This window comes from Podarcis melisellensis (genome assembly GCF_964234715.1).
Source record: "Podarcis melisellensis genome assembly, chromosome: 2".
Lineage (NCBI taxonomy): Eukaryota > Metazoa > Chordata > Lepidosauria > Squamata > Lacertidae > Podarcis > Podarcis melisellensis.
Window position 1 is genome coordinate 81,484,358 of NC_138529.1, and position 23,381 is coordinate 81,507,738.

Sequence of the window (23,381 nt, forward strand, 5' to 3'; positions counted from 1 at the left end):
AGGTTGTACTATGAAGCCGCAGCTTTCTGCTGGCTAAAAGATTGGCTACTCCTCGAAGACACTGATGTGTTAGACCTGGAAGGTTATAACAATGCTTTTGGTTGGCATGCATACCTGTGGTATGATAAGGCTAAGATCAATAAGGCCTTTAAGAACCATATTGTCAGAAAAGCAGTGTTTAATGTCTGGACAAAATATAAAGACTTATTGGAAAATAAAACTCCAAGGTGGCTTTCACCTTTGGAAGCTAAGGCCTGGAAAAGACCCAATATGGAAGCCTACTGGCCAAAATATTGGGAACTGTTAGAAAAAGACGGAGATAATTGGAAATTGCAGAGTATGGAGAAAATGAAGGATAAAGTGCGAGACTGGTTACACTACGCTTAGATTAAAGAAATTTTTAAAAGTGACAAGAAGTTAGGATTCCAGGTGGAGAAATCGAAGTTGGAAACAGAATTGTTAGAACCTAAGACTAAGGTACTTTCAAGAATGTATAACTTGCTGCTGAAATGGAATACACAAGACGAAATGGTTAAGTCGGCTATGATAAAATGGGCACAGGACATTGGGCATAACATTATGTTTGAGGACTGGGAAAGGTTGTGGACCACTGGGTTGAACTTTACTGCATGTAATGCTTTGAAAGAAAATGTAATGAAAATTATATACAGATGGTACATGACCCCAGTTAAACTTGCCAAAATATACCATTTGTCTAATAATAAATGTTGGAAATGTAAAGAAAATGAAGGAACATTATTTCACCTCTGGTGGACCTGCCCTAAAGTGAAAGCCTTCTGGGAAATGATATATAATGAGTTGAAAAAGGTATTTAAGTATACCTTCACCAAGAAACCAGAGGCCTTTCTTCTGGGCATTGTCGACCAGAAGGTGTTAAAGAAAGATAGAACATTTTTCATGTATGCAACAACAGCAGCAAGGATACTACTCGCTAAGAACTGGAAAACTCAAGATCTACCCACACTGGAAGAATGGCAGATGCAACTGATGGACTATATGCAATTGGCGGAGATGACTGGCAGAATCCGAGACCTGGGAGAAGAAAGGATTGAAGAAGATTGGAAGAAATTCAAGATTTATCTACAAAAACGTTGTGATTTAGTGGAATGTTAGGAAGGATGCTTGGTTATAAATAATTGGCCATCACTAAAATAGATCAGAATTTGATGATAAGAGAGATTAAGAGAAACAAAATTTGTAGGAGAATTTTTTTTATTGTACTTAAATAAGTGGTTATAAATTTGGAAATAAGATGATAATTTGCTTGACAAAAATTTATTAACGATGCAAGTGGGAGCGGGAGATGTGAGGAAGTCTAAGGATGTTATGAAATTTTATAAAAACAAAGCAACACTGTTTATTATTATTGTATTTCTTTTCTAAAAACTCCAATAAATATCTATTAAAAAAAAAAAAGACCTAGCACAGAGTACTTTCCTAATCAAGAGTTAACTGAACCTACTCCGTGTGATTTACTGCGGGCTCACTTCTGGCAGAACTCATTGGTTCTGCCTGTCATTGGTTCTGGCTCAATAGCTGGTTCTTCAACAGTAGTTGCTGTTTATCAGCCTGCCTTCTGACCCACCTGCCTGCCTTCAGTCACCACTGTACTATGCAGACATCATACAGCAGAACTTAAGGCCAGGATCGAAGTGCGCAGCAATAGTGAATTACAAGGGTTATTCTAGAGAATAATACACAAAGCGGGGTGGGATGGAATTAACAATGTTATGCATATGGTAAAAACTATTTTAAGTGAAAGATGATTAATAACAAGATTTACTTACATTTTATTTTCTGATTTGTGATTTTCTGCTATTACATACAATAATTTATTTGCAAAGCTCTTTGCCTTGTCGCTCAAACCTTGCTTCAAATCTTCACAGTCTAATCGCACCATAGGGAAATGAGCAATCATTGGCAAACTCATTATTTCCTTTGCAAGACTGAAAAAGTCATCTATAAACTTCAAAAGAACATTACATTTGTTAATTTAAACTGCAGTCTTTAAAACATGTACATTCTTGAATAGGACCACAGTCCTATACAGTATACCAGGGGTGGGAAACCTTAGGCATGGAGGCCAAATGTGACCCTTGAGACTTCTCTCTCCAGCTCTCAGGACTCTGCCAAGGCAACATTTCTTACTGGCCCTACTCCACACCCTCCTTTAGTAATTTCCTTGGCTGGCATGGATCCTTGAATTGTGATAATGATTTGTGCTTGCCTGGAGGGATTTGTGTGTGTAGGCTTCTCTATGACTGGAATGCAGTGCACCATACAAAAGTAAGAGTCATATCCGTTGCTCTATCCAACCAAGCAATCCCTGGAGGATTGCCCTTAATAAAACGATGTGGTTGTAAGGATTGCTGCAGCCTTCTTTCTGGCCTCCTATCGTCTTCCCTTTGTCCACTCACATACACACAGTGCTCTGCTGCCAAAATGTCTCATCTCTCTTGCTACAGATAGGACAGAATGTGGAGCTTCAGAACTTCCTCTGCCTTTTAATACAGTACAACTGAATTAGACTTGGAGAGCAGGAGATGAAGGGCGTTCCAATAGCAGCAAATACATTTTATCTATTCTGGCAGAACACAAGCTGCCAGCTGTGCTGCTGGGAGCTTGGGGCTAAAGTCCAGCCTGCTCCTTAATAACCACCAAGAGGGGCTCAGACTATGGGAGGCACCAACAAACAGGCCTGGCATCAGCACCTGGGCCAGTATGTATGTCAGAGTTCATGGAAACGGGGTTGGTGCTGGTCACCTCAGCCTTCTTTCTTCTCTTTTAAAACTACGTTTCTGAGCACAATTCAAAGTGTTGGTGCTGACCTTTAAAGCCCTAAACAGTCTTGGTCCAGTATACCTGAAGGAGAATCTCCACCCCCATCATTCTGCCCGGACACTGAGGTCCAGTGCTGAGGGCCTTCTGGCGGTTCCCTTGCTGCGAGAAGCCAAGTTACAGGGAACCAGGCAGAGGGCCTTCTTGAAAGTGACACCCGCCCTGTGGAACGCCCTCCCACCAGATGTCTTTCTCTTTGACATCTGGTGGGAGGGCGTTCTGGTAGTTGTTTTTCTAACAACTACCAGACTTTTAGAAGACATCTGAAGGCAGCCCGGTTTAGGGAAGCTTTTAATGTTTAATAGACTATTGTATTTTAATATTTTTTTGGAGCCTGCCCAGAGTGGCTGGGGAAACCCAGCCAGATGGGTGGGGTATAAATATTATTATTATTATTATTATTATTATTATTATTATTAATTATTACAGGCAGGAAGCAGTGGGCAGACATGTACATGATTACGGGGGTTAATTTAATTATTTTTCCTTTAAAAAAAAGTATCATTGTTGCAACAAAATTATACTTCTTCCTATGTAAATGTGTTCAGCCCTAGGGCAGCAGAAACAAACACCATTTTATTCCTACAGACATGATGATGTCATGATTTAAATGACAAAGAAAAAGAATAGGTTTTTTAAATCAGGGCTGGAAAACATGGGGGGGTTAATCTAACATATCAAAATATATAAACAGTTGTAAAGCATGGGAAAGAGTGTGGGGGAGAAGAGATATGTTACTTATGTGCTTCACAACTGAAGTCACACACATGTGGCTGTCTAAAAGGGGGTGCAGTGGGCATAAGACTGCTAAACCCAGAGACAAAACATACTTAACTACAGCTTTGCAAGCTGGATTTACCTGTAATTATATGGGGAAATTACCTCTGTATATTCATCAAAACTATGCTCCTCAGTTACAAATTCTCTTATTCGGTCATCTGCAGTCCCATCTACTAGCCAGCCATATTTATCTACTGCAAAGCAACAATCACAATAAAGGTTTGTTAACTATTATTTTGCAAGGTTATTTCGAGACCACTATATTGCAAAGCTCCACTTAAAATGACTTACAATAATAATCCAACTGTGCTTTTGGCCCTTTCAAGTTTTCATTAATTGCTTCCCTCAGTACAGAGTTTGCCCATGATATAACATGCTCAGGAAGTTCCGTATCAATAGTTGCAACTGTGGTCCCACCGGCTAGCCAGGAATGTACTGCCTGGACATTCTGTTCAAAACACGCAAGAGTTCTTTATGGCATTTAAATTGTGATTTCATAATGATTACAAGCAATAATAAATAAACTTGTCAATGATTCCTTAAAACACATCCAAAAGAATAACTTAACTTTTAGAAAAGTTTTATATCACCTTACAGTGATCAACATTAATATGCACTTAGAATTACTTGCGAGTAAACATGCTGCACATTGCTTTTTTAAATGAAATTGTTCTCTAAGCCTCTTTGCAATTTGTTTCAGATCTCACTGTTCAGCTATTTTGCTTCATCTACAGATTCTGCCATCACACTTTGGATACTTTCAAATGGAAGCTTTATAGTACAAATGGGCTGTTCAGGTTCTGTTATGTGTGCTTGATTAACATGTTACATTCCCCACGTTGGATATTTGCTGCTAATCAGACATTTCATGCCCAATGGGTGCAGCTTCACAGAATGTTATTTTGTCCGTACCCTCAACTGCTCCTACCGCACCCTCCACTACCCTTTTCCATTCTGACATTTGTGCAGATATTTCTGCATCTCTGTATAGGCACATTTTCCCCTTTAAAAAATGCACAACAGCACAAGAATAGATATCTCTCATTAGGCAAAATGGAAGGCTGTATTCTGGGAGAAGGGGAGAATATCAATTTCCGTTTGTTTGCTTTTAAAATTTTAATACTGAGGTCTTGAACCAGAGTGATAGGTATATCAGTCTGTAGTTTGGAGTGAGATGGATGACAATGCCCCAAAGAATTAGGAATACCACATAGGAATAGCCCTTACCACTACCTGCACAATCACACATTCTCCCACCCCCCAAATAAACCACAGCCATAATGCAATACTAATAATGAGGTCATGTACATGACCTCCATTTTTTTTTAAGCACAATGTGTTTACAGTTTTCTCCAGAGAGAATAGTTTCTTCAAATCAGGTTGCTGAAATATGGGTGTGCTTTCAGCACATGTGGTCTGCCAGAAACAAAATGTCTTGGTCATGCTGAGATAAGCAGCAAACAGAAGTTGGGAGCGCCGACACAGGACACCCATCAGAATGTCACCAACCCCAAAAATGTGTTAATGAGGCTCCACACCCCACAGATGTACAGTGGTACCTCGGTTTTCAAACGCCTCCGTCGACGAACATTTCAGTTTTTGAACACCATAAACTAAGAAATACTCGTTTTCGAACACGCCTCAGAAGTCAAACATGCCACGTGACTTCTGCTAATATCAGGAGCTCTCTTGCAACCAATTTGTTTTTGTGACTGTCTGTGCTTTGGTTTTCGAACATTTCAGAACTCAAACAGTCTTCCAGAACACATTACGTTAGAAAACCGAGGTACCACTGTATAATAATTTTTATTTGATTTTTTTGCAGAAGAGCTCTATCTGCTAAAATGAATAAAAAGTATGGGCCGGCTTTTGATGACAATGATGTTGTGGGGACAATGCAAAAAAAAAAAAAAAAAAAAATGTCCAAGCACGAGCAGCAGGGATTTCACAACAAACTCCCTTCTGAGAAAACCCTTGCTTTTTGCTACAGATGACTAATGAATACATTCAACAGTGGAGCTGGCTGTAACATTTATGATTACCTGTGTTCAACTGAAATATATAGAATATGAGGCCTGAGGTGTAAGTTATTTAAATTCTTAAAGAATTTATGAAATAAAGTAACAACAGATTAAACAACCTGCAGAGTCTGTGAAATCAAAAGAACTATAAACAAAATAGCGTCTTCCAGATCTTGAAAGGATGGATAGAAGTCCATTTTCTCATCATCAAAAGTTAGCTCCATCTTAAACAAAGGCAGACGTCTTTGGTCTTCAAGATCAAACAGTTTCACATAAGCCTCAACTGTTCTTTTCAATAATTCCTTTATCTAAAAAATACATAAATCACAAGTAGATTTCATTGCACGTGGCCAATAAACAACCACATAAACCTAACCCCCACTCCCAATCATAGCAAGTTCATGCAAACAAGTATTTTAGAGACATCTAAATAATTATTCTAATACACCAGGCCTAAAATCTAGTTCAGCCTTAAGAATTATATGAAAATTATATGAAAATGCAAATTCTGAAATTTCAAGTAAAGCATGAAAATTTAGAGCAACAAACCACAGGAACCATCTGTACCACCCCTGCGGGTGCTAACAAAAGGGGATTCTCTGCTGCCACTCCTCTGGCAGGTGTGCAGCCTAAATATTATGTCTGCTTTGGGGCCCTCACTGGTAGAGAATTGCATTTATTAATTTAAACCATTTATAACCTGCCAATCTGCTGAAACACCCAGAGCTCAAATTAACTAAAATGCTAATTTGTTTCATGCAGAATATTCAGAATGACACCTAACATTGTATGGTGAAATATTATTTTCTCCTGCTTTTAAAAAATAACATTAATCTCCAGCTGCTGGGGGACAATAAATGTTATCATATATATATGATACACACACACACACACACACACACACACACATACATATACATACACATACACCCACACCCTGATGCACTGAACTCTTCCAGGTACAGAATTTCTTTTTTCTTTTTTTGCCAATTAATTTTTCTTAGTTTTCAAAAGTTTTAACAAATTTACATCCAGTACAAATTTATTGTTGACTTCCCCAAAAACGCTCAACAACTTTTGTGTCTGGACTTATAGTTCTTGAAATATAGCAACCCTACTGTTCCCTTCTACCAACTTCTTGCTGCAAAAGTAGTACATACTATAGAAGTAGAGTAAAGCAGGTGCATAATTTCTGATTCACACACAAAGCTCTACTTCCACAAGAGGGTTTGTATGCATTTCAACAAAGGCAGAGGGTTCTTTTCTGTTAAAATTATCTGGGAACTCAGGACTTCTGAAGATGCACAGTGGGACAACAGAGGCTCTGCATAGGACACACATTTGTTACTGACATGAAAAATTAGTGTTACCTGATTAGACATAAGTGTAGACACACAATTATAGAAACTATCAACTTTGTCAGGCTTTACACCCTCCAGTGCTTCTTTTCTAGTGAAGAGATTGATAACCCTCGGGTACCATGTGTTTAATAACTTTTCTTCAGTTTTTAAGCAGTTTATAGACACATCATTCTGAAGAGATTCATACTCAATTGGGCCCCTCGACCTATATATTAAGAAGAGAAGACTGGTCTGGAAAGGGAAGCTGCATTGAAATACAGCTAGTTATGTTGCTTAGCAGAAAAGAATGTGATCAATATACACAATGAAAACTTCATGTTAAAGAATTAAATACTGAGCCCATATTTTATATATCAAGACTCTTAATCACATCAGTTGCAAAGAAGAAGAAGAAGAAGCCAAGCCTCCAAACCAAAGATAACACAAATAGGACCTTCAAGAAAACATTGCAGTATGACATGCTCCTATTCAGGGTTCCAGTCAGCTGGTGATACCCACTTCCAGGACACTCCATTCCATTCCCTATTTCCTTTCAGTTTTCTGTCGGTCTCTCAACAGTCAGCATTTTGTGCCTGCTGAGCGTGGTCTGTACTCACAGGGCTGTTTTGGGTTTCCCTCCCACTTAGGTTTTCCCCCCTAAATATTTTTGTACTTCTGAAAACCGTGGAGTTTCCCCCAAGACTGCCAATACCTCAGTCTTTTGAATGAGGGGTGCCCCTTTGACTATATAAGGATCCAGAGAGAGAATGAGTTTGCCATTAATATATAGAAAAATAATAGTTATAGGATATCGTAAGTGCAGCAACATTTCATTTTGGCTGCCTTACATGACTAGCATGTAAAGATATTAGACTCCAATCTTAAACTCACTTATTAGGGAGTAAATCTAATGAAATTCAATAGAAATTGTGGTGCTAGTATGACACATTAAATATAATTTTTACATAAAATAAACTGCAGTTTAATGCTATGTGAACCTAATTAGAATTACACATACACACCATATTTAGAATATTAATGCAACAACATCAACTTTACCTGAAATTTGACACATCTACTACAAGTAACTTCGAAAAGGTTTTATAACCAATATCCAGTAAAATTCTTAGAGTTGGGTGCAGAATATGTAGATTTGCAAATATCTGTTTTCTTGCTTGTAGAAAGCTTTTATGCCAGGGTCTGGAAAAGTCTAATCCTCTGAGAGAGGAGGAAATGAATAAAATTAAGATATTAAACAGAAGCCCATGCAACAAAGCTTAATCAGAAATGAAGCGGATCATACATATTTTTTGCCTTTAAAATCACCAATGTATGAAGATGGCTTGGTACCTGAACTCACTTTTCAGGCAAGGGGTTCATCATATACCTCACCCAAGGAGCCAGAATCTAAGTTGCACCATTTCACCAACTGCTTAAGATCCTTCAATATTCATAAAGTTTCTAGCTAAGAAGACAGAATGCATACTTCTAACATGAGAAGAGAAGGAGAGGCTCCTTGATTAGGCCAGTGGCCCTTCTGGCCCAGCAACAGAGGTCAACCAGATGCTTATGAGATGCCCACAAGCAAGATCTGTGGTCGACTGTGCTGCGGAGAGCAGCCACAGCCGGCTTTTTGTGCATTGCTGCCTGCGTGCGCATGGCACACAGCCAATGGCTGGCCAGGCGGCAAGGCACTGCCCCTCCAGCAGGGCCTCTGATTGGCCCATTTAGTTTTGACTTTCTGGAAGGGAATCCAGCTCAGTACTTCTGCTGGCTGGGTAATTCCCTTAATGGCTGGCAAGCACATGGGCTTCTGCCGCTGGCGGTGGTGGATGGGGCAAAGGTCCGCAACCACCACCCACCTGGGAAGGGTGAGTGGCCATTCTCTCCCCCCTGTGGTTTCCAGTAACTGGTATTCAGAAGCATACTGCCTCTCTGTGGTTTCAAAAGTTGAAATTCCAATAATCACAATCATTTAATTCAAATGCTATAATTAAGGGGGATGGGGGGGACTATTGCAGCACATTAAATGTTTCAGATCATTTAAAGAAAGTGCTGTGTTTCCCAATAAAAAATAAAATGTTTCCAGTTTTTAAAAAAGAGGTTTCAGTTTGTGGTAATCCATCACAATGGAGTACTCAACTCCAAGCCACAGCATTGCTCATTTAAATATCTGCCAGGTCATAGCAGAGGCAACCTTTCCTTAGCTTTTCCTGCATAGGACCCATTTAAATGAGTGAGAGTATTATAACATCATGTTTTTGCACATGTTGCATTCATTTCAGCAGACACATGAAAAAGTATGCTCTCTTTGGTGATGTTATAGGCCTAAGGCATACTTTAGTTCTTGCACATGGCATCCACAAATTTAATCACAAAAGATGGGATTAAAGCTGCAGCCAGTGTCACACCCTCACAACCTGCTCACACCTCCTGCTGTAACTAATTTCATGTTCACAGTCTTAATCCATTTTAAAGGTATAACTACCATCTCCATATAAGGACATGGAAACTCAATTTTCAAGAGATTATATTTTCAACCCCTAGCCTCATATTCTAGTGATCTTTTTGCTGCTCCAACTGCATATGCTCACTCAAATGGAATAATGATGTGGAACGTCTATGAAATTATGTTTGAAAAATCTGCCCTTTGTTTTCAAATGACCATAATTTGTCATTATGTCTGAACTGGGACAAATTGTAGTTAATTTTAAATATGGCTGAAACCATGGTTTACAATCATAGATTGTTCAGATCAATCATAGTTAAAACTAATTGCAATTCCCGGTTTGGACATAATGACAAACTTGGTTAGCAAAAAACAGGAAAAAATATGCTTTCAAACTCTTCCTTATATTTGCACTAAAGCAGGGGAAGCAAGAGTAAGAGTAAGAGTAGGCCCATGTCTCTAACAAAAAACTATGATTTAGGATTATGTGTAAAGCAGCTCATAGTGAATTCCCATCTCAATATTAGCCACCAGCAAACTACAGATGTGAGTAGGGTGCCTTGTACTGGATATACATTCAAGTGGTGGGTTGATTAGACCCTAAAGCATTCATTAATTTAATTTACTCACACAGGTTCAACCGGCAAAGGTTCCTCTTTCTCATATTCAAGCAATTTTACGTTTGGTTTGACAAGAACACTTCGCACTGTAACATATGTATAAATTGTAACATTTATACAAGTGAAGGGAGTAACAATATTATAAATTAGGAAACATTACTTTAAAGAATGCTACCTCATTTTTTTTTATTTCCTACTAAGCAAATTAACAGGACTGTTACATTTTTTAATGTGTTCCCTCAGGTACTACGGGAAAACAGCTTATGCATTTTATTTTAGCACATTTGTTAAGTAAACAGAGATTTGGTTTTTAAAAAAAACATATTGACATGTGTCAAATATGGTAGCAGATGTTGGTTTCTGTGTGTTGCCACTGTGCAGTGCTCTTGGAATCACAAGACTCAGTTTTGCATTCCAGAGACATTCCAGACTGTTGGAAGTCTCACGGAAGACAGGAGACAGATGTGATGTTACTGGTTTCCTGTTCCTTTGTTGTTCAGTTGCTCTCTGCTCTCACAGAGAGGGGATGTTTCTTTTCTGTCTGCGTAGCGAGAAATAAAACTCTTTAGCTATGTATCTCATACTATCTCGTCCTTCCCTGTGCTGGATACTCTGCATAATGGGGGAACGTGCTTGGAGCCTTATCAAAGGCTCAGGTCGTCAATCATCGTTGGAGGAATAGACCGGAGGAGTCGCTCGGTCGAACGCAAGTCCAACAGCAGTGTGGAGACTATGAAATCCCAAGCTCAAGTCTTGCCTTAACTATGAACTCACTTGTTCCCTGTTCCCAATAGGGGTCATCCAAATACCCCTGGAAAACCCACAAGCAGGTAAACCACCATCTCTTAGCCTCAGCCCCCACCTACAATATAGGGATGGTGATAATAATGGCAGTGGTGTAGTATAGGTAACTTGCACCTTAGAATCACTAAGTCATAGAATCGTACTGTTGGAAGGGACCATGAGGATCATCTAGTCCAACCCCTCCAATGTAGGAATCTTTTGCCCAATGTGGGGCTCAAACCCATGACCCTGAGATGAAGAGTCTCATGCTCTACCAACTGAGCTATCTTACGTGATCACAGCTTTGCGCAGGTAGGAGGAGTGGGGAATAAATAAATTAAGAGTGGAAGAAACCCACTCTCCATTTATTTATTCTCAAACCAACTCATGCAGAGCTGCGATCAAAGGCTTCCCCGGCTTTGGGAAGGGGTGAGTGAGTGCTGTGGGATGCTGTCGGAGCACTAATTCTTCCTTGCTAAAGCTGGGTAAGGCAGGCACCAGGCTTTGGGAAGGAAGTGTGAGGGCTCTGGCAGTGCCCTAGAGTTCTGATGGCTTCTCCCCAGAGCCTGGCACCCTGCTTACCAGGGTTGGTGAACTGAGTGGGGACATGGCTCTAGAACACTGCCAGAACCCTCATACCTCCTTCCCAAAGCCAGGTAAGCAGCCCGGGGGGTGCTTCCTGACTTTACACATTTTTGCGTTTACGTGTGGATCCCCAGAACCAAACACTTGCTTAAGATGCAAGTTATTTAGAATGCTGGACTATGAACTTCCCTGGGTAGCCATGGACTCACTATCTCTCAGACTAAAATACTTCTCAGGATCATTGTAAGATGGGAATGAGAACTATGTGTGCTGCCTTGGGAAGGCAGGATATAAAAGTAAATAAATAAATAAATGACTACAGTTGTTGACAGCACTACAGTGGTACCTCCCATTGCGGACAGGATCCATTCCGGAGCTCCGGCTGGATCCCGAGGTTTCTGCAATCGGAGGGACCGCTTCTGTGCATGCATGTGCGGTGGCAGACCACTTCTGCGCATGTGCGCGGTGCAGTAGAGTGCTTCTGAGCATGCGCGTGCGACGAAACACTTCCAGGTTTACCGCTTTCGCAACCCAAAGTTTATGTTACCCGACGGTAACGTAAGCAGAGGTGCTACTGTACTGAGGTGATGTATGTGATGTGCTATGCAAATACCAACAATTATTACGAACAAAAATAAAAGCATGCTTTGAAGAAAATTAGAATGCAGAAAACGTGATAAAGACAAAAATTAATGTAGTTTTTGGTACCTCTTTTGTCAAGATTTTATGTAGCTGAAACTATTATTGTTTGATTTACATTACTGCTCCTCTAAAATAAAATACCAGCTATAAAATATGTTTTATGTTCTACAAAAGCATTTGTAGGTATTATATGGGGAAAATAACTTGCTAAGGGATCTTTTGCAGTATCAACATAAACATAAGGTGGAATATAACTTGTATAGTCATGAGACAATATTGCTAGTGGAACTCACCCATGTATCTCTTCATGCTCATTTCATAATCATTTGTTATCTCAGCTAAGAGCTCTTCCACCAATTTCATTCTGCCCTTGCCTTCCATTAGATTATTAGGTACCAAAGTGAGCATGGACTCTAACCACTCTTGCTGAATAGGCACCACTGGATTACTTTCAACACAATTCTTCAAAAAGAGATAGTTGTTCTGAAATGACATGACAATGGCAATGAAATGACAATGAAATGATCATGAACACAATTTGGTTGACACAACCAGATCAGTTATTAAGAAAATTAGGCAACTTTCTTTCAGTTAAATGCAAAAAAGTATTAGCAAAAAAATAAACGTTGCTGGACTATATAATCTAACACCTAGAATACAAAACAGCATAAATTATATTGGTTTAGCTCAGCACACAGTGCATGAGTAAAGAATACCAGGGAGGGGAAAAGCAGCTCACTTGTTCACATGGTCCCAGTAAACCATAGTTTGGCTTACTGTGACCTGCAAACCAGGCCTATGTTACTTCTCCATATAGAGATCAGCAAATAGATATTGGACATATTTACATAATTTCTAATTCCTTATGTACACACTCTTTAGAAAGCATTTTACTATCAGAATCTTGCAACAAGTTAAAAAAACAACACTTACTCTTATTTGTTTCTGCTCACTGTTCATCTGTGGGGGAAATGCAACAAAAATATGTTATATAAATTAAGAAATAATCACAAAATAGAACAAGAAATCATTTGTTTGCAGTGGCACCCAGTGGGGGTAGGCATGTTTTTACTGATAACTGCTGGGGGAGGTCATTTCATTCAGCACCATGCTACTGAGCACTTCTTGGCTGGTTGGTAGATACAATACACGTAAGTGTTGCTGATGTCAATAGGGGCTGAGAATCATCAGCAACTGCAAGCTTCTCTGGCACTGACTGAAACACCATTTGCCTCCAATACACCCTATCGATGGCTACGCATGAGTTTTTGAAAGCTAAATGTTATTCTTGAAACACATATGCCCGTGAACACTTCTGATAATTAAAATATTCATAATGGCCAAAGTATATGCATGGGTTTTTCTAGGATTTTGCTTTATATAAACTTTTGTACCAGTTCAAGACACAACTTCCTACTAAGACAGGAAGCAATAAAGAACGCTGATCTCTCACTCAAGGCAGGAAAGTGAGCCAACTACTTTCCTATGAAACACTTCCTTGCCTCTAAACTCCCTGTTTCACACTATCTTAAGTTTACAATAGTGTAGCTCATTCAGCTAGTACAGTTCTGCAAAGAGATGGGGCAGAGTTCAACATGCATGCATGAAATGAGGTCTGATCATGCAACGAGACTTTGCCCCTTTTCCTCCCCATGCCTCCCTTGAAACCTGTTTGGTGGGTTCCTAAAGCATCCAAAGCAGATTTAGGGGGTTCAAAGGGCATATAGGAAGCAGAGGGTGGGGGAGCCCTGTTGTATGAGTGGACCTAATTCCATGAACTTAATTGAATCGTACTCAGGGATCCAAATAAATTTACTAGGCTGAGAAAAATGGAAAGGGCAAGAGAAGCAGATTTGCAGAGATCTATCCTAAAAGAGGGGGCCAGTTAGGGTCCTGAAATTACTACAAATCTAACCTGTAGTAACTTTGTTACTCATTATTATGAGAAAGCGAAGGGAAGAATTTAGGATCAAAACCATCTCTAGCAATCAAATGCAATTCCATAAACAGGACACTAGTCCACTTGCACAATGGACACAAACACAAGAGGCCAGGAATACGTACCAAAAAGTGCAATACACACAGAGACAACTAGTACTGAGTATAGATGCACAATCCTTCTATCAAAACACAGCATTAGCAGTGAGGCCATTAGAAAATGGCACTGTTTTTGCAAGTATGAATCCATTATATTTTTGCTTGAGTCTCTAGATCCCTCTTTGGCTTAAGCAGAATCTTCTGCTTAATTTTCTGGAGGTGACAGGAATTTTGAACTTAACCATGGACGTAGCTATGGTTTTTTGGGGGGGGCGGTAACCAGGATTTATGGGGGGGGGCAGGACACCCATCTGTTATCATCCTCTGTCTGGCTCCATCTATCAGATTCAGAATGAAATGTCTCAAACACGGTTGTTTTAAATTACTTCCTTTTGATCGCAAGAGCTCAGAAAAATCTGTCAAAATCTTTCTTGAGTTTCTACTTTTAGTTAAATATTTTTATTTATTTACTTGATTTAAGGGGGGCTATGCCCATGAACATAATCTAATTACTCTGAACAGTGGCTGAGGCAATGTGTGCTTTGCGTGTAACTCTGTCCTCCTCCCAAAGATGCAACATGAGCGTAGGTCTTAGATATACCAAAAATCTTTGTGGATTATGTGTTTGATGAAACTTTACTACAGAATTCAGGTTCCATGCAGCTGCATGGGAACAACCAGGTAACATGCATTAGCATGCTACTAACTCACAGTAAATCATGATAAACCAGAAAATCTGGCTGGTTATTATGAGGGAAAACAGCTTTTAGAACCAACTCCTTGGCAAGGTTCTTAATGCAGGCCTGCAATAGGGATTTTCCAAGACAAAGGAAGGGGCGAGGCTGGGTTGAGTTCAAGAGGACAGTAAGTCATTAATGCACTGTGCCTGCCCACCACACATATTGTGTTGCAATAATCTAACAACAACAACAGAACCCAAAGAAATTATTCAATAAATGAGAAACGTACAGTTAAAGGCAATTGTGGAATAGGAGACGGGGCTTCTCTTCTAACAAATTCATCTGTGGCGTCTTCATACTCTCTTTGGGTTTCTTTAACTCTGAAGTAAAATTTTCAGTTAAATCTGCAAACTGTAAACAATGATTCGAACAGAAATACAAGATACAGCAAAAGAAATGGTCCCTTAGTCTTTTGTCTCTCCCCTTCCACAATTATTCCATCAGCATATAGGCACTCAGCAATAATCAAACGAAATTATGTAAAGGTGGGCCAGGTTAGATAGTAATTCATTATGTTGTCCATATTTTCTCAGTGTATCTTTGTAGAACTTACTTTCAAGTAAGATCCTAATCCAATAAAGTTAATGATTCATACAACAATCAGACAACAGAAGGCAATAGCCCAGTATTCTAAATTCCCTGGAGTGCCTCTGGTGTCTGTTTACTACCCTAAATTGAAACGTTTGAAACATACATTTGACTGTAACAAAATGTATGTGTACATCATTTTGTAGTAGTGAGCCTGCTACGGAAGTATACTCACCGGACTTGTAACACACACGTATCCATCTTCCCCAGGACCAGGAAAATCTTTATTTACTGGAGTAGAATCTGAATTTACACAATGCTGATTGGCTAAATCTTGTGTCCCATAGTACAGTAGGCCACTACTTTAAACAGCTTGATTACTATATTTTTATTAATGTTATTTTAAAAAGAAATAACCTATTATATCTGCAGTGGGCTGTGGCTAATTAAACAACCTATGACCTTTTAATCTGGGAGGGGGGTATTGTTAGTATATTATGTATTTTTGAGGTTTTTATACTGTAAACTGCCCTGTGATCCTTGGATGAAGGGTGGTATACTTACTTACTAAATAACAAACAAACAAATCACCAGAATAAGAAATATCAAACTACAAAGTAGTAAAATGATACTTGTTTTCCCTGAGGTTTGGGGGAGGTGTGCATTCCTGAAGGACACTCCATAAAGCTGACACCACTACTAAAAATGCCATGCTTCTATTGTATAACAACTGCACTTCAGTTATTGGTAGCACATGAAGAAGGCATTCAGATGTTGAACCAAATGCATGAGGAACGCATGCCTGGGGAAGGTGCTACAGATATGCTCAACTGGCTTGAAGGCAATACCAAGCTGTAACACTCCAGCTTACACATCTGCTATCATCTCTCAATCTACTCTACCTCCTGAGCAAAAATTCCGAGAGCTGGTGGTGAATTTTCAATCTTGGAAGAGACAGCTACCAAGTAACTCCCCAGTCACTGATTTCAAAATATCAGTTTAAGAAGCTTTACTGAGGTTAAAGATGGAGAAATAAGGAACAAGGGGGAAGTTAACAAAGAATAAAACTAAACAAAGGGTCTATTCTCTAAATAACCTACACTAGAAAGTTTTAAATTAGAATCCTTATATTGTAAAGAAGAAAGATCACTCTTGATGTTCAACAGACAACAAATTTTCACAAGTCCTAATCTTATATGGAATCAGGGGGAGGGTTTTTTCCAGGGCAAGGTGGATCATCTAATCCATGGGTAGGCAAACTATGCCCAGGGGCAGGATCTGGCCCAATCGCCTTCTAAATCCGGCCTGCAGATAGTCTGGGAATCAGTGTGCTTTTACATGAGTAGAATGTGTCCTTTTATTTAAAATGCATCTCTGGGTTATTTGTGGGGCATAGGTACTTGTTCATTCCCCCCCCCAAAAAAATATCGTCTGACCCCCAAGGTCTGAGGGACAGTAGACCGGCCCCCTGCTGAAAATGTTTGCTGACCCCATCAGATATGGCAATAATGGCTTGGCACAGCATGCAGAGTGAATTACAGTAGTCCAATCTGAAAGTGATCTAAGCACAAATGATTTGAAGACACCATACTAGCATTATGAAGTGTGGGTTGATAACTGTTGTACCGGTAACAAGGTGAAGCTGCTCCAAGCAGCATAACTGGCTGGTTGGTAACGCTGCCAACTGATCAGGAAATAAAAATTGTCCTGGTCTGTTCTTTTGCTTTTATCATTAAATAAAGTTGCTTGCTTTATTTACATGTTATTGTGTTTGATAGTATAGTTATCACAATGTCTTTTTTTAATGTGTTTGTGATTATTGCGAGCCGCTTTGAGCACAACATTTGTTGTTGGAAAAGCGGGATAGAAATATTAAATTGAATCAGGATGTACAAAAATCAGCAAGTAAAGCTTTTCACAATGTGGATATACACATTTTCAACTGCCAATGTCTGCATAGCTAGCAGCAGTTAGAAGCCCAGCACCAGTGGCTGGTTGAAATGTTAGCATCCTCCTGGCAGCAGAGTAGTTCAAGGCATGGATGGGAGCCATCCTCATGGCATAGAACTTTCCACTTGACAAAAGATACAGTGAGTGATGTGAGAACTCTTGTCCTTTCATAATAGCTCTGTTCAGGTACTATACCCATGTGTAAAAACCAACACACAAGAGGGGAACAGGGTCACAAGCAGTAGCACTGAGTAACTCCTCCCCTCGATGTCCATGTATACAGCACAAACTTTTGCATGAAAGGGGCCTTCACACTTACAACTCTATGCGCTAAGGCCATCTCTCTGCAGATACCCACGCTGTATAATCTGATGCTGAGGGAGGGACTGCTTGTCACTGGAGGTGAGTGTGGAGATACTCAGTATGGCCCTGCTTATGTCTTAGACTGAGAACACCTCATATAATACGTAAGAAAAAGAGACAGGAATATTACATGATCTGATTAAGCATCTTCTGCTGTTCCTTGACTCTTCGGTATCGCATTAGCTTTTTTTGTTTTTCTGTCAAACCCTGGGATGTGGAGGGCAAAGCTATAGGTGGCAGCTGAACATTCCACGCGTCGTCGTCGTCATCATCGGGGGAGCATGAAGATTTTCCTGGAGCTGACATCTAAAATAACAAGGAAATAATGCTCATATGATTAAACTGCACTTGAATTTGAGCATCCAATTATGATGATGGCTCTAAGAGCACCTACAGTTTATGTACCTGTTCCTCTGCACCTCTGGAATGCAACTGTATCCAGAACTGCCAACCTCCCCAACTCCTGGGAACTACCTACCCACAGGACCCTATCTTTTCTGGATTCCATTTTAATTTATCCAGCACCCACTCCACACCCCGCATCCAAGCACTGGTCCAACAGCTGCAAAGACTTACCTGATTCAATGGGTACAGAGATACAGGGCTGAGTATCATACATGCTGATGACATCTCAGAGATCTCTAATGACCACTCCCAATGGCTTCATAGAAATGTTAAACAGCATTGGAGCCAAAATAGAACCCCATGGTACTCCACAGCCCAAAAGATCCTAAGGGGTCAAGCAGGTATTACCAAATGTCACTTTGTGTTAGTGACCCTGTAGTAGAGTACAGCACTCTTGTGTCACAGCTCCCTACTCACAGATACCATGGCTGATGGTATCAAAAGCAGCTGAGAGATCGAGGGGAACCAACAGGAACACTCTCTCCCTGTCTCTTTCCCAATAAAGATCATCTATCACAGCAACCAAGGCTGATTCTTCTCCCAAACCAGGCCTGAACCCAGAATGGAATTGAATTACATAAACTGTTTCCTGGAGTACCTGGAGATAGCGGTGTAGCTAGCCGCTCGAGTGCCCAGGGTGGAGAATGTCCTGTTCCCTGGGATGGGGCAAGCCGCCCATAGGGTGGGGCAAGCCGGGACAGGATGCACTACACGGAGCTTCCAAGGACTCTGTCTTCCCCCTCCCCCTCAGTTGTAGGGTGGCTGAGGGGGAGGCGGCAGGCAAACGCAAGCCCCCTGCTGCCATTTCGAGCAGAGCAGAGCCTACAGGCGCCCAAGCCACCACATCACTCCCAGGAGAGTTGCATGGCTCAGGTGCGCTGCAGGCCCCACAGTAAGTGCCGCCCCCCACAGTGTGGGGCCCAGTGCCCTTCACCCCCTGCCTCCCCCCCCAGCTACACCTCTGCCTGGAGATGCACTGCCACCACCCGCTTGACCACTTTTCCTAAGAAGGGGATATTTGCAACCAGGAAGTTGTTGTTGCAAACCTCCAGGTCTAATCTGGGTTTTTAAAGCAGTGGTTGCACCACTGCCTGCTTCAGAGTGGCAGGTACCAACTTCTTCTGCAGCAATGCATTCATCACACATCAGACCCATTCAGGCAACCTCTTCTGGCTTGTTCACCCAAGTCACATAGGAAAAGGGTCCAGAGAGCACATGATACTCCATACCACTGTGTGTTTTGTCCACATGCTCAGAATCCAAAAGCTGAAACAGAGCCTATAAAACTAGACCAGCCAGCGAAGTGTACACCTTCCCTGGACTTGTTATATTTACTCTAGAGTCCATCTCAGCACAGAGGTAAGCAATTTTATCCTCAAAATGCCTTGCATACTTGTGTGCAAGTGATCCAGTCTGCCATTGACTGGGGCTAATGACAAGAGCCCTTCACTTTTCAGACCAGCTCTGCTAGATGGCAGTGTGATTTTCTGTTCAACAGTGCTTACTCCCAGTTAAGCATGCATAATAAGGCACTGTGCATTTAGGACTGAAATCTTGTGCCAACTAATGTAATATGAGGGAGCTGAGCTTGATGTGGATAGAACTGTCCTTTCCCAAAGGCTTGTTTACAAGCCCGATTTTATATGTATTTATTTGCAAGTAAATTCATCTGTATTCAATGTGGCTTACTCTGAAGTAAGCATGCACAGGATTGCAGGTTTAGTGGAACTTACTTCCAAGCAGAAACCATGCATAGGATTGGGTAGTATCTTGTAGCTCACTGAAGGCCACAGGGTCAAGCCCTGGTATATTTATGTAGGGTTTGGAAAGGCTCCCATTTGCAATCCTGGAGAACAAATCACTTTAAGCAGCACTAAGCTTGCCAGATAGACCAATGTAAGTCCAGTCACTTTTCAAGTCCTCTGCAGAGGCTGTGAAGACAGAAGAGCAGCTGCTATGGCGGGTGGGGTGGAGAAAGCAAAAGTGCCTCTGTCTAGCCCTGTCCGTGTAACTGTCTTGGTTTTAAAGGGGGAGATCCATCTGCACTGGGATTTTGTTCCAGAACCTCTTCTCAGCCAGTGCCATGGCACGTCTTGAATAGTTAGCACCAGCATCACCTTGTGAGCAGTGTTTTTCTCTTCCGCAGCATGTGTGGGGTTGCTGGAGGTAAAGGAATGTTGCTTTTGAGCAGCTCATCTCGTTTTATGAAACCCAGGAGGATTTCATAAACAAGAAGGTTCTTGTTTCGTTCTGTTCTAGTTTTTAGTGTGTATTTTGAATTTTTATCTTGTCTTTTTATGCTTTGTATGTGAATTGCCCTGAGATGGACAGATGAAGGGCAGCATGCATATGTAAAACAAAACAAAACAAAACAAAACAAAACAAAACAAAACAAAACAAAACAAAACAAAACAAAACAAAAAACAACAACTTGCTGGTGGTGCCAAGGCTCCCCGCCCCCTGGCCCATAAAGAACTGCCGGTCTGACTTCCGGCCTTGCTCGCCTCCCGGCTGCTTACCTTTCTCAGCGCCGGAGCCCCGCAAGAAGGGCGAAAGTTTGGCGGGCGGCGGAGGGTCTGCTGCCCTTTTTGGGGGAGACAGGAACGGGCTTGAGCTGCGGCGACGCCGAGCTCCACACACGCTTCGCGGTTCGTCGCCGGCGGCAGCAGCAGCGCGTTGTCAACAACGCCTCGGTTGCTATGGCGACAGGAGGCCGGCCATTTCCCCCAGGCTCCTTCGCGAGCGGGCGCTGGAGTCCGGCTCTGAATAATGGAGTCCGCAGGGCGCAGCGAGGAAAGGCTCCCGACAGAGGGAGCCGGAGGCTGAGCGGAGCTGCCGCAGAAAGGGGCGCTTTTTGGGAAGAAACGCAGATCTGCTGGAAGACGACGTGGTTTGCTGAAGCGAGCTGTTGACGCTCCCTTTATAATCATAATCACAATCGCAATTATGATGAAAGACAGGCATAGGCAAACTCGGCTCTTTAGATGTTTTGGGACTACAACTCCCATCATCCCTAGCTAACAGGACCAGTGGTCAGGGATGAGGGGAATTGTAGTCTCAAAACATCTGGGGGGGCCGAGTTTGCCTATGCCTGATAAAAGAGGTGGCTAGGCTCAGCCATGCTGCTTTGGCCCCAAAACCAATCCTTCCACTGCCCAAGTGCCTTCATTTACTTCATAGTGTATAGGAAATGCACCCTACAGGTGTTCAGATGTAGACTTGGGTATAGCTTCCTGTGCTATCAAAGATGCCGGTTCAAATCAGAGGGAAGCCAAGTCTTCATAGGAACATAGCAAGGTGCCTGTGAGCAGTGGCCATGCAGGGTTTCAGCCTTTCCCAAAACCTACCGGTAGATGCCATGGCTTGAACCCAGGACTTTATGCATGCAAGTGTGCTTTGCCGCTGAACTACAGTTCCTTTCACGATCAGCTTGAATGGCATACACACAAGGTTTGCTGCCCTGGATCATGCTTTTTCATATGTTGTACAAGTACTTTATATAAAGGTTACAGAATGCTGTTTGTCATAGGATTTAATAAAAAACACTGCTTCTACCATATGGCCCAATGCCACATAACATTTCTGACATGCAGAACTCTGGTGGTTCACTGCAATCTGTTTGAATGAACTGATAGGCCTACATCCAAACTTTGCAGTAGAATCATACCCATGTCTCCTCAAATGTAGGAGCTAGGTGTGTAAATAGGATTGTAACCTCAATCGCTTCCAAGCTGGATTGCTGTAATGCACTTTAGATGGTGCTGTCCTTGAAGACAGTCCACAGCTTTAACCACGGTGTGGCTGGAGTTTTTTTTTGGGCTTAACAGGAAATATATTGTGCTTTTGAATTGATGCTTTTGAATTATGGTGCTGGAGGAGACTCTTGAGAGTCCCATGGACTGCCAGAAGATCAAACGTATCCATTCTTAAGGAAATCAGCCCTGAGTGCTCACTGGAAGGACAGATCGTGAAGCTGAGGCTCCAATACTTTGGCCACCTCATGAGAAGAGAAGACTCCCTGGAAAAGACCCTGATGATGGGAAAGACTGAGGGCACAAAAAGAAGGGGACGACAGAGGACGAGATGGTTGGACAGTGTTCTCGAAGCTACCAGCATGAGTTTGACCAAACTGTGGGAGGCAGTGAAAGACAGGAGTGCCTGGCGTGCTCTGGTCCATGGGGTCACGAAGAGTCAGACACGACTAAACGACTACACAACAACATCACAAACATTGTGCTGTTTGTGAATCAGTTAAATTTATTTCCAGTTTGTTTTCAAGCTAAACCCAAGGCACTGTCTCAAGCTGGTGTTGAATCAGTGCATATCAAGAACTACCTCCTCCAATCTCACATGAAACTTCTCATGACCTTTGCTCAGATAGCCTTCTTGTTCCCCTGTCAACAGAGATGTAGTGGGTGGGAATGAAAGAGAAGGCCTTTTCAACAGCATTCTAAAACAGATTTGTGGGGCCCCTTCTGCTTTTGTCTATTATTTTATTTCAGTGCTTGTTGGTTTCCAATAGGGATCTGGTGGGAGACTGTGTTACCTTAAGGCTGAGCTATATAGGCCTTTGGTTCAATCCAACAGAGGATTGTTAACCTGAAGCAAAAAGAAGAGTATTATGGCACCGTAAAGACGAACACATTAGTGAGGGCATAAACTTTCATGGACTAGTCTACTTCTATCTGTATGAATTGCTATCTTGAGTCTTGAGTGGTTGTAGGGGGGGAAATCGTATGCTGATTCATACTACGGGGGCCACTTCATTCTATTGTTGTTCATATGTACTAAAATAACATTTATTTAGGTAAGTCTACCAAGAAAATGGTTGATTTTATCTATATTTTGATAATTTTATTATATCCTTGTTCTTAAAGCCCACTGATTTTATCAGTATTTTAAAATTAATATTTTATATAAAACTTTTGAGTTTTTTGATTGAGCAATGTATTACATCTGGTTAAATAAATCAAAATAAATAAACAGTGGGGTGAGCCGTATTGTAATTAAGGGTGGTCTGCACTGGGCAGCAGCTTCCAGAGGGTGGCCCAACCGTGGGCCTGCAGGCGGCCCAGCTGTCGCCTCCCCCTCAGCCATGGCCACCCTCCAGCGAACCAAGCACTGCTGGAAAAAGCAGTGCAGGGCACAGTGCCAAGGAAACACCCAGGAAGGGCCCCCACACCTGTGGGCAGCGCAGACACTCAAGGGTCACATGTAAGCCCTGGGTGCCTTGCTACACTGCTGGGGGGGAGAGGAAATAAAGTGCAGAAAGTACAGAC

The 23,381-nt window shown here is 41.5% G+C and overlaps 1 protein-coding gene across 2 annotated transcripts in view; it reads right to left on the reverse strand.

Annotated features, from left to right (window-relative positions):
• The window catches only part of DNAH12 (dynein axonemal heavy chain 12), a 101,204-nt gene extending 80,282 nt beyond the window's left edge, over positions 1-20,922 (reverse strand). The window contains exons 1-12 of one of the 2 annotated variants that reach the window (XM_081899980.1): positions 20,622-20,922; positions 17,828-18,003; positions 15,086-15,176; positions 13,013-13,039; positions 12,373-12,562; positions 10,080-10,155; positions 8,060-8,218; positions 7,031-7,226; positions 5,780-5,968; positions 3,931-4,087; positions 3,742-3,833; positions 1,809-1,987 (exon numbers count right to left, since the gene is read on the reverse strand). In XM_081899980.1, coding sequence (XP_081756106.1) covers positions 1,809-1,987; positions 3,742-3,833; positions 3,931-4,087; positions 5,780-5,968; positions 7,031-7,226; positions 8,060-8,218; positions 10,080-10,155; positions 12,373-12,562; positions 13,013-13,039; positions 15,086-15,176; positions 17,828-18,003 — 1,532 coding nt within the window. In that variant the 5' untranslated portion in view covers positions 20,622-20,922. The remainder of the gene's footprint in view (positions 1-1,808; positions 1,988-3,741; positions 3,834-3,930; positions 4,088-5,779; positions 5,969-7,030; positions 7,227-8,059; positions 8,219-10,079; positions 10,156-12,372; positions 12,563-13,012; positions 13,040-15,085; positions 15,177-17,827; positions 18,004-20,621) is intronic. The other variant, XM_081899979.1, reaches the window with a different exon arrangement.
• Positions 20,923-23,381: the final 2,459 nt, after the last annotated feature.